The sequence below is a fragment of the Arvicola amphibius genome, chromosome 6, assembly GCF_903992535.2.
Source record: "Arvicola amphibius chromosome 6, mArvAmp1.2, whole genome shotgun sequence".
NCBI lineage: Eukaryota > Metazoa > Chordata > Mammalia > Rodentia > Cricetidae > Arvicola > Arvicola amphibius.
In genome coordinates, this window is record NC_052052.2 from 80,276,545 (window position 1) to 80,288,778 (window position 12,234).

Consider the following 12,234-nt stretch of genomic DNA (forward strand, 5'->3'; position numbering starts at 1 on the left):
TGTCTTTCACTTACCTCTATGTCTTTCTGAATCTTTTTCATCTTTTCTCTATCCCTGCCTCTTCTCTCTCTAACTATTTTCTTAGTCTTTTATTTCTCTTCCGCTTATTCTATCTCCATTTTTATCTCTGCCTTTATATACTTCTTCTTTCCCCATTTGACTGGCATTTAATCTCTGATGAACTCTTCCCTGTGTATGTATTGCCATCCCTGCTGGGCTGCCTGCCTATCTCTCAGTCTTCCTATCTCTTTTCTACTTCTCTTTACTCATCTTGCTCTAAGAGACTGTATCTGTGCCTCAGTTTCTCTCTTTTCCTATCCATTTCTCTATGCTTGTCTCCTTTCTTGTTCTCATTTTCTCAAATCCCATTTCTTTTGCTTATATCTCCCATTTGCCCTTGCCTTTTCTAATACCTCTGGTTGTGTCGACATTTTAAAACTTTGTATCTTCCCAATATCTTCACCTCTTTCCACTCATCAAACATGACAAGTTTTCTAAGAACTTCATTTTATGACTGTTAAATCCCCTCCACATACTTGTCACCTATGTCCATCCTAAGTTAGGGATAGTCACACAAGTTGGCTTATGTTATCTCCACTGTCTCTATCTATAGAACAACAAGAAGGACCTGGAAAAAGAAAAAAGGTCAGAACATGGAGAAGCATGTACTACCTGGATAGAATCTTTACAAAAATACAGGTTTTATGGAGCCTGAATCTGTTTTCTGGTGTCTTCTTTGTTTCATTTGAAAATACCTAGCCCATATTTCTCTAGGCTCTGTTTGGAGAACTATATATGAATGAATAAATCCTAAACCTTTTCCTCCAAAAGCATACAGTCTCCCTAGCAGACAGTGGAAGTGGTAATAACAATTATTTATATCATAGACTTAAGCAGTGTATTCACAAGATAAAGGAATTCCATCCAGTGAGAAGAGAAGACTCTATCAATAAGATAACAAGTAGGTATAGCCATACATAAGGACTTGTCCAGGGCAATTGCTGTATTCCAGGACATAGATAAGGTCTAGTGTGTATTAACTTGCTAGTTAATAAGCATGTAAAATATATGTATACATGTATGTATATATGAGTGAATGAATGAATCTAATCAGTTTCAAGGTATCTTGGTATTTCATCAGGAAAAGAATTTGGAAATGAGTATCTCTGAAGGAAAATGTGATTAAACATTCTGAGAGATGTGAAGGGATACAGGTTGTGAGATGATGCTCAAAATTGCAGATTTTATAGCATTTTGAACTTTAGATTTTGGATTGGGGTGCTGAATAAGTTAAGTCTATGCAGTCTACACTGCTTCCTACTCTTGAGTAGGCTACATTTCTGTTTCCAAGCATTTTGGGTACCTCTCACTCTGCACATACTGATCCGTCTTCTGTCTTCTGGCTGTGACTATTAATCCTCTAGATAGAAGCATAGGTGGTTGATGCCTTGAATCTTTCATGTCCCATCAGCCAAAGGAAAATGCCTTGCCCAATAGTACCCACTTGCTCAATTCCAGATTATAGTCCTTGAAATGGTCAGAAGATGTGGAAATGCAGAGGTCCAGATCTCTTATTATCATCTGGTATGTCAATAAAGATCCTCTCCAACCCCTGAGCTCCCCATGGGATCAGCTGAGTCTTTACTGTGGGTCTTTTACCAAATCTTGACTTGCTCTCTTTGTGCAAATGCATCTCCCAAGAGGGGTCCACAATCATCCCCCTGTGTATAACTGCATTCCAGAATCTGTTTTTATGACAATTGACTTAAAATTCATTTTTCAAATAATGAGAAGCAGAAAACCAAGCAGTAGAAAATATGAGGATAGGGTAAATATGGTTGATTAGTGTACTAGTTAGGGTTCTCTAGAGGAACAGAACTAATCAAATGAATGTTGATAAATATACATTTCATAAAATACCAACAGAAACTTTTGTTTGTTTTTGCCAATTATATGTGTGTATGTTTGTGTGTATGCATATATATATTATGCATATATATATATATACATATATATACATTCAGCAAAAAGATTATGAAGAGCCATGAGGGCCAAGGAAGCATATATACACATAAACATGAATATATATATATATATATATGTATATATATATATATATGTGCGTGCGTGTGTGTATGTATGTATATTTGACATACTAAACTGTCTTACAGTCTGTAGTCCAGGTAGTCCAACAATGGCTGTCTACAAAAGGAAGGTCCAAAAATCCAGTAGTTTTTCAGTCCATGATGCTGGGTGTCTCAACTGATCTTCAGTATATATAAGAACCTTAAATAAATAGACTCTAATATCAGTGAAGGAGTGGACTTGCCTGAGAGAGCTAGAGAGAGTCTGCAAAAAAATAAGCTTTCTTCTTCCATGTCCGTTATACGAATTGCCAACAGAAGGTGTGGCCCAGTTTATAAATTGGCATTCCCACTTCAAATAACTTAATTGAAAAAAAATCCCTCGCAGGTATACCCAGAAGCTTGGGTGTTAATTAATTCCAGGTGTACTCAGGTGATAACTAAAAGAAGCCATCACAAACAGGTATCCAAGAAAGGAATTATGAAGAGCCGTGAGGGACAAGAAAACAACTCTAGGTACCTTGTGGAAGGACCGAGGAGTTACTGAACAAAGGAATATCTAATAAGAACTAGGGCCTGCCAAGTTCAGTGCCAATCAATATAGTTACCAGACAGAAAGGAGTAAGATTAGAAAAAGAAAATGAGTTTGGAAATTCAAACTGGAACTCCAGGCTTGAACAGAGAATGAACGGGACTCATCATTGCTAGTATCTATTATCAGCTCTTTCTGCTACTATGATTCCATTTTTCCATTCTGGGGTCTCTGAACCACATCTCAATGGGAGAAGACACTGCCTTTCCCCACCAACAGTAAGGGCTTCTTAGTAATCATTGCCTGTGTAGTTATCATTGTAGGAGCACTTTCTCGCTCGGACCACCAGCCTCAAGTAATGACATGGAAACTATTTGTTAATTATGAAAGCTTGGCCTTAGCTTATGCTTGATCCTAACTAATTTCCATAACTTAAATTAACCCATATTTTTAATCTATGTTCTTCCACGTAACTTGTTACCTCATCTCTATACTACCCATCCTGCTTCTTTCACATCTGGCTGGTGACCCTGCTGTTGTTCTTCTCAGAGTTCTCTCTCTTTCAGGAAGTCCCACATATAATCCCTTGCCTAGCCATTGGCTGTTCAGGCTTTTATTACATCAGTGACAGCAATATACCTTCACAGTATACAAGTATCCCACAGCATTTCCTTCTTTTGTCTAAATAAAAGGAAAGTTTTAAATCTAACATAGTAAAACTATATGCAATTAAAACAATTCTCAGGTAAGAATAAAATTCACAATGTCCAGTTCATTAATATTTGGCACATTTGGAGAAAATATTATATTTCTATTCTATCTTGAGGAATATAAAGTTTTTGCCTAAACCAATTTTTATTGTATCCTGTATTACCATCCTAAAAATACTTTTTAGACCTCAAAATACTTTCTTAGATAAACAACTTAAACTTTAATGTCTTTCAACATTTATAAACTTTATGTCTCTTTTTAAAATTTCCTTGGTAATATCTAGTGTTCAATCACCACCAGAGACCCAAGAAGGATTAAACATTGACTGAGTAAACAGGAAGCACAGAGCAAACAACTTCCAAAACTATAGAAAGGATAAAGACATCCGGCTGATTGTACAGTCACACAGGGTTCCTCTGCAATGCTGGGGTATCCACCTTCAACCTGCAGGCCTAGAAAATATGATAGACTTTTCTGTGAAGGAGGAATTTTGAATGACTCTCCTATCTTGTTTTGGTAAAGTTTGAGAGTCATTTATTTTGTTTCCTGATTGTCCAATTTGAACAGCATACTGTTAGCACTAGAAGAAAAGGCAGTTTCTTGCCCAGTGCCTAGCTTTGCACAATGAAAGCATACTCCATATAAAGGTTCTTTAATGCCTGTCATCTTTTTTTGAATTAAATATATGCTGCCGGGAAGAGACATGTCTCACTGTTATGAAAAGTCTTATGTTATTGAAAACTTTTAAATGTCATATTCTGTATGTCTCTAAAACATTTGAAGACCACCTGTTTATGTAAAATATATCTCTGTTTGACTTTGAAGACATACCTAACATGACCACATATTTGATTTCTAGATGACTAACAACTAACTGGTATTGCTTAATTATCCTAAATAGTTTGTAATGATAAGTTTCAAGGACTATAAGTTTCCATTACACTTTTAAATGTACCTTAAACAAAAGTAGAACATATATACAGTGTAGCAAAAATAACCTTAAATTTATATCAATATATAAAAATCCATACCAACTTGTAGTTGCTTTTTTTAGTTAGAAAGGAGATTGATTAATCTACTCTTTTATTCTATCATTTAAAATGCCTCATTTTTCCCTTTGGAATGAGATTCCTGAGTCTAATTCCTTTTCCTAGTTCCCTCCATGACCATGACCAATAACAACTTGTAATCAACCCCCTAAACAATGGCAGACATCCACAAAATGACCATAAACCACCAACCGCACGTCTTGGCAATGTGAGTGTTGTATCTCTAGATTGTTTCTTGTTATCTGTGGTGATTGCATCTTTAGGGGTCTCTGACAAAACTGAGATAATGGTTAAGTTCTGGGAGGGTTAACTGGGATTTTTTTGTTTAATTTCTGTGTGATGGAAAAGTGTAGAGTTTTTCTGAAGTCATGGCTGGAATAGTCTGTGAGGACAGACCATCACATCTAGAAGCCTTGAGATTTTTCCAGATGCAGAATTTTGAGGAACTGGCAACAGAGTCACCCTGAGAAGCTGGATGACCTGGGCTATTTGTCTTTGTTGGTGTTTGTTCCTTTGTTCTCATTTTCCTTTTGAAAACACATAAATTTTAAATGTAACACACACACACACACACACACACTATATATATATATATATATATATATATATATATATATATATATACATATCAAAAAGATAGGATTAATGAGTCTCCTTTTTAACTATATATATATATATATGTATATATATATATATATCTGCTTTAGCACAGTATGTAGTATGCAGTGTGCACAAGTCAGTTAAAAATGACTTTTTTGTTCTATGTTTGAGCAGGTAAAAGACATTTGTCAACTTTATAAGTCTGTTTGGACCAAACTGTAATATAAATATCTACACATGGCATATGAAAGGATGGCATGTAATAAGTCATGAGGACTCTGTAGCCTAGAGAGTTTATTATTCAGTCTCAGAGTTGTTTCCATGTCAAGGGATCAGCACATATGTCTTTTAGTCTTTCTTGGCTTTTTCTCTCATGTCTGTAGAGTAAGATCCTTAGGAGGTCTCCTGAAGTCATATCCAATCTTGATTAATTTTGAAGGAAACCATAGCTTTTGTTTCCTGTAGAAACAAAAGAACAACATCTCTCCCGACGCAACACATTTCCCAACTTACCTTCTGACATCTCTAAAGTACATAGACTGGTTTAATTCAACTGCCCCTTCCACAATCCAATATCTCCGAAGCTGTCATTCTCTGTTTATTAGCCACATAAAAATGGAAGATATACAGAGATTCTGGATTATGTATACTATTGTGTTTTCTTTGAATTTTTTGACTACTAATGAATTAATTGCAGAGAAACATTTGATTGTGGGGGCTGCTAAAGTAAACCAACATAGAGATATCTTGACTTCAAAATGTGTATCTAAGGATATGTTGCCTTGGAAAATAAGTTCTGTTTTTGTTTCTAAAAATGAGAAGATATGGATTTCTTCTAAGCTAATTTGGTTTGATCAAGTAAGACCCTCTGAGAGGTAACAGATGTGAGTGATGACCCAGGTAAACCAACATACAGAACAGCTTAAAAGCAAATGGCTGAGACAATGCAGCCACACAGACTACTACAGTCAAGATTTAATCATAACTCTAAATTTTCTCAAGATTACATGAGATTACTAACATCCCCAATCAGCAGGAAGTAGCATAAAATACTATTCCCACATTCCCAAAATATTGCTTTTAAATGTTTGTTTTCATTTAAAGGGGGGTTGTTTATAAATGGTAAATGGTCATAATCAACCTCCTTCTAAAGAAAAAAAGGGGGATATAATATAGAAATGATGAAAAATGCAATTATTAAATCTGCTTTAATCCAAAGAACAATTGTTAATCTCAAAATGCTTTATATTGGTATAGATTTTGGTATACTGATACAAGTTTGAGATCAATTTTCTTATACAATACATATATTTTTTCTCTTGTTTAAGGTATTATATTTATGCAGCTCATTTAAAAATGTAATGCATAGTCATACATACAAATTAATAGTCATCTATAATACAATCAAACTTACAGTCATGTTAGTTAGGTTTTCTAGATATGCAAAGACATATTTCAGATCTTCAAATACTTCAAAGAAATGTTTTAATAGCTTAGAATTCTTTGGACATGAGATGTCTGCTCATGCAACACCAGTTACTTCAAGAAAATGATGGTAAACGGTAAAAAAAAAAAAAAGAAAATGATGGGCATCAAAGAAGCTCCTTATGCAGCCTGCTTTCAAAATGACAAGGTTATTCATTTGGGCAAGAATATGTTCTTGCCTGGACTGATTGACAATATTCTGCATAAACTGAATACAGGACCCACATAAAAGTTACTGCTGAACTAAACAAAACAAGGTAGGTTACTCCTGTTTTACAAAAATAAAGTCTTTCAGACATTCTGCAGGACACAAAAGAAAGCGAGCAACTGACAAATTTGCCAAAATAGGTAGGACAGTCCTTCAAATTTCTTGCTTCACTGAGAAACCTGCCAGATACTTTAGACCTATAAGCTGAAGATGGATGTGCCAACATTACAGAAGAACTTTGAGTGTCTGTCTAGACAGCCAGATATCTCTGTCATTTCTAGAGTTTTGAAAGTTGCTTACAATGCTCTTCCTGGTTATTCAGGTATCCTTCTGGGATCTTTGATGGAGTTGAAAACTAGATAATTATAATTAGAATTTTTCCTTAGTTATGATAAAAGATAAACCACTAGATATTAAACTTTAGACTCACAAAGATAGGATAGATGATAGAGTATTTCCTTTAATTTTTTCAAATACAAATAGACTAACTTTGTAACTGTAATTCTTGCTTGGTAAAAATTTTGTTGTATGTAATTTTACAATGTTAAAGTTAAAACCTTCTTTGTTAATTGGACAGAAAAGCGGAGATGATGTTGCATGCCCTTTTGTATGATGTGAATATGTCTTATTACTGTTAATTAATAAAGAAGAAGATCTGGCCAATATCCAGACAGAATAGAGCCAGGTAGGAAATCCAAGCAAAGAAAAAGGAAAAAAAGAAGGCAGAGTCAGGGAGATGACATCAGCCACTGGAGAAGCAAAATGTGAGGTAAAAAGCCATGGCCACATGGCAATCCATAGAAAAATAGAAATGGGTTAATTTAAGTTGCAAGAGCTAGTTAATAATAAGTCTGTGTTAATAGGTCAAATAGTCTGTAATTAATATTGAGCCTCAGAGTAGTTATTCAGGAACTGGTGGGTAGGAGAGAAACCTCCCATTATAAAAACATTCAATATTAAGGACCAAGCTCTCTGTACTATAATATTTCCTATCCTTAGTGGATTATTCATTTTTGTTTAATTTACTTAAAAATTAATTTTATTATTTGTGAACTATTTATTTTCTTTTTGGACTGTCTATATCCTTTCTTTTTTCTTTCTTCAGTACCCAAGCACCTTTTAAAGCATATTGTATCTTTTCATTAGCTTTCTGTATCTGGACCTGAATTTCTGTCTGTCTGCTGCATTCTCTGACTGCGTGAGCCAAACCTTAAAGGGCCAGTCCAAATGCTGCACAGTTCCACTTACATGGCACTTGTGGCTGGTTCCAACTCATCGGCAGAGGCTGGGAGCTGATGTAGGTTTGTCTTCTATCAATCTGTTGATTTCATTGGTTAATTAATAAAGAAAACTGCTTGGCCTAATAGGTTAGAACATAGGTGGGTGGAGTAGACAGAACAGGAAGAAGGAAGTGAGGTAGATGGCTCAGTCAGATGCCACACCTCTCCTAAGTTAGTCAGACAATTGCCCTGCCTCTAGAACCAGATGTGATGAAGCCAGCTGCCAGGTCAGACATGCTGAATCTTTCCTGGTAAGACACCACTTCGTGGTACTACACAGATTATTAGAAATGGGTTAAAGCAAGATGTGAGAATTAGACAATAAGAAGCTAGTCATAATGGGCCAGGCAGTGTTTAAAAGAATACAGTTTCTGTGTAATTATTTCGGGTATAAAGCTAGCCAGCTGCCGCATGGTGGGACGCAGCTTCGCTGCTCCTTCTACAGGGAGCCACATCTCTGTGCAATGCAAGCACCTGAGATACTATAAAACTAGAAAGCCACATCTGGCTTCTTGTTCAGAACTTTTCTTAACTTTCTCAGGTCCTATGTTTGGATATTCTAGCTCCATGTTGGGACCATATATAGTAGTACTACATCCTTGTTAGGACTACCAGCCTGCAAATAATGACTTGGAGACATTATTAATTATAAAATCTCAGCCTTAGATTAGACTTTTCTTAACTAGTTTTTATAATTTTAATTAACCCCTTTTTGAAAATCTACATTTTCCATATATCTCATTACCTCATCTCCATACTGCCCACCCTGCTTTCTCTACATCTGACTGGTGACTCCAGTTTTCTTCCCCCAAGTGTTCTCTCTTTGCCTGAATGTCCCTCTTGTTATCTAGCTATTGGCTATTCAGATTTTTATTATACCAATCTTTACACACTGTACAAATATTCCACAACAAATCATGTCTACCCCAGTGCAAGCATATCACTTCAGAGGAGTTCTTTATCCATTAAATAACAACCGAAAACTTTTGTCTTTACTGCCTATATTATAGAATCCATCTTATGGTGTAGTGGTGAGCTTCGGGCAGTCCTGCTTTTCATCCCACCCAGCTCCCACATAGCTAGCTTAGTCCCGGAAATAACAACACAAAAACTGTGTTCATTTAAACACTGCCTGGCCCATTAGTCCCAGCATCTTATTGTCTAATTCTCACATCTTGATTAACCCATTTCTAATAATCTGTTCAGCACCACGAAGTGGTGTCTTACTGGGAAAGATTCAGCATGTCTGACCTGGTGGCTGGCTTCATGGCGACTGTCTCAGAGAGGAGAGGCCTGGCATCTGCTTGAGATGTCTGCCTCACTCCTTCTTTCCAGCATTCTGTTCTGTTTACTCCACCTACCTATGTTCTAACCTATCAGGCCAAGCAGTTTCTTTATTAATTAACCAATGAAATCATCAGATAGATAGGAGACACACCTATATCATTATGGAATACCATCATACTTGTGGCAGGTCTATAAAGAACAGTATCTTGGAGGAATCTCATTGGAGGGAATCTCATGCAACTCCCAACAAGAGTTATTGACAGTTAACAGTACAAGCTGAATGCAAAGGTTTGAAAACAATGTTCTGGTGTTTGAGGGCCATAATCTTGAATTTTTCCTTGGCTCTCTTATATAGCCTGTACAGTTTGTAGTCAAATCCTACAACCTTTTGTAGCCACAGTTTTATAAATTGAATCATAGAGTTGCTGTGCAGAGGTTTCTAAAAATTGTGCAAACATATGGTCAAGTGCTGAGTATTCTCATGGATGCAATTTCCTTTTGTGGGGGTGGGATATGGGTGGAACTTGATGCAAACTTTGGTTCTGTTATACTATAAGATTGGTGGTCCTTAGCAAAGAATATTCAGATTTCTAATACAGCTCCTTTACTGATAAAATGGAAATCTCATAACCAACCACCTTCCATAGTTATGTGGATAAATGGAAAAATATATAAACAAGATGTAAATCTCTTTTTTAAATCAAAGTAGGGTGTAAGCAGTATGCTCATCACTGTTTTCTCCTTTAACCCCTTATTTGTCTTATTTTTTTAATTATAAAAAATAAATAATGATTTCAAGTGTGTTGAATATTTATTAATTTTTCAAAAGCAGTGATGCAGGTATTGCTGAGGTTTAACCATGCTCTTTTTTCCAAGGGAAGAAGCGATGCTGTCCACCTACTTTGAAACCATCAATGACCTGCTGTCCTCCTTTGGTCCAGTTCGTGACTGCTCAAGGAACAACGGGGGATGCACCCGCAACTTCAAGTGTGTGTCTGACCGCCAGGTGGACTCCTCAGGATGTGTGGTGAGTCATTGCTCCAGAGCTTTTCTGTAGTGGGGAGCGGTGGGCTGTCTTTTGCCACCCGGCTCCCACACTGCTAGCTTTATACCAGAAATAACAACACACAATTGTATTCATTTAAACACTGCCTGGTCCATTAGCTCCAACCTCTTATTGGCTAATTCTCACATCTTGATTAACCCATTTCTAATAATCTGTGTAGCACCACGAAATGGTGGCTTACCCAGAAGATTCTAGCCTGCATCCATCTTGGAGAGGAGAGCTATGGCATCTGCCTGACTCGGCTTCTTTCTCCCAGCATTCTCTTTATTCTACTCCACCTATCTAAATCTTGCCCTATCAAAAAGCCAAAGCAGTTTCTTTATTAACCAATGAAAGTAACACATAGACAGATATCCCTCCTCCATCACTTTTCATGTACTGGACCCCCTTCTGCAAGAGGATATAGGTGAAAGAGGATCACGGTGCTCAAAGTTACTGCTTCTGTGTCCTCCAATTATCTGGCTTCTGGAGTTTTCTCTTCTGTGAAGTGGGATGATTAAAGTTACATTTTAGAAATTTTAGAAAAAGGAAATGAGATAGTATAAATTAAGTGTCCTTCCTAAGAGGTTTTGGATTCTAGAAGCTTGTAGTGCTTCTGCTATTAAAACACAACCTGTCTTAGCTCTGTCAACATGGTGCAAGCAGGGGAATGTCAAAAAGATGAAAATGGTACCAAGTATGGATTCTTTGGTGTGGTTTAGAAGATGTGACAGCTGACACCCAAGATTAGTAATAGACTTCTTTGGGAAGTAATATCAGAAATGGCTTTGCAAGCATGGCTCAATTTGGTATTAAGAAAATGGTACAGATGTACAAGACAGGGGGTGAAGGTAAAGTGAAGAGACCTTTTCTTTCATGGGATGCTAGTATCTAGTGTGAAATAACAACACAGTAGAAGATAAGTGAAGATCCCTGTTGTTTATTCTGAAATTGATAGTTTATTTTTTAAAAATGACCTAGAGTAGTTGTCCAAATTTTAAGTTCTGGAGCTACAACTATAGAGGGGTACATGTATCATGAACTACAGGTTTTAACAAGTAGATATGTGTGTATGTATGGATATGTGTACGTGTGTGCTGAAATGGGTAGAGTCCAGATATACATTTGTAAAGCATTGCAATTGGCAGGCAGGCTCAGCCTGGCATTCAGCACTCTTCATTTGGCTCCTGCCCAAGCCCTCCTTGCACATCGCTCCTCACTTGACTTCATTCCATGCTAAAGTGGACCAGATTAGATGCTATTCTTTGAATGCACTGCTTGTTTAATGCTTCCTAACCTTCACTTATAATCAATTGCTCTGCCAGCCCTTGGAGCAAATCAGTGGACATGCTTTCAGATCTTTGTCCCTTCTGAAGGCGTCCTCCTCCCACGGAGCAAGTAGTAGTGATCTTGCTATTGTCTATACCTATCTTTTTTTTCTTACATACATCAACTGGAATATTTTATAGTTCAGACTGCAGTGGGTTTGTCTCAACCAATAATCTGAGTGAGAACTCAGGAAATCTGTTGACTCAACTCAGCATACCACAATATTCATCTTAGTTAGAACAGGAAGCAGAAAGAGGCAGGGTCAGTAATGGGAACCGTTCTGGACTGAGTTCTCCACGGTGAGCCAGGAAAGATGGAATAAACCGTTAGCACATCCCTGTAGCAGTGAGGAAACAGGCAAAGCTTAAGAGACAAGTAAAAGAAGCTCCTAGAATATGAAAAGATGCAACAAAACTGTATTTTAGATTCAGGAATCAACAGGGCTTTCTTAAGAGGTGGGTGCAGAGTTTAGTCACTTCAGTTTTCAGGACTGTAAGTGACAGAAAGTTGACACAGAGTATTTCAAGCAAAAAAGTAAAACCACATTGCCTTAGGTAACGTTCAGGCACACACCTGACTTAGGAGGCTCGAGTCACCACGTTAGAACTGCTTTTCTCTTCCTAG

General features: G+C 36.9%; 1 protein-coding gene across 3 annotated transcripts in view; it reads left to right on the forward strand.

Annotated features, from left to right (window-relative positions):
- Astn2 (astrotactin 2) overlaps nucleotides 1–12,234 on the forward strand; it is a 980,272-nt gene that overhangs the window by 570,494 nt on the left and 397,544 nt on the right. For all 3 annotated transcript variants that reach the window (XM_038333150.1, XM_038333151.2, XM_038333152.2), the window contains one exon: nucleotides 10,113–10,263. In XM_038333150.1, coding sequence (XP_038189078.1) covers nucleotides 10,113–10,263 — 151 coding nt within the window. The remainder of the gene's footprint in view (nucleotides 1–10,112; nucleotides 10,264–12,234) is intronic.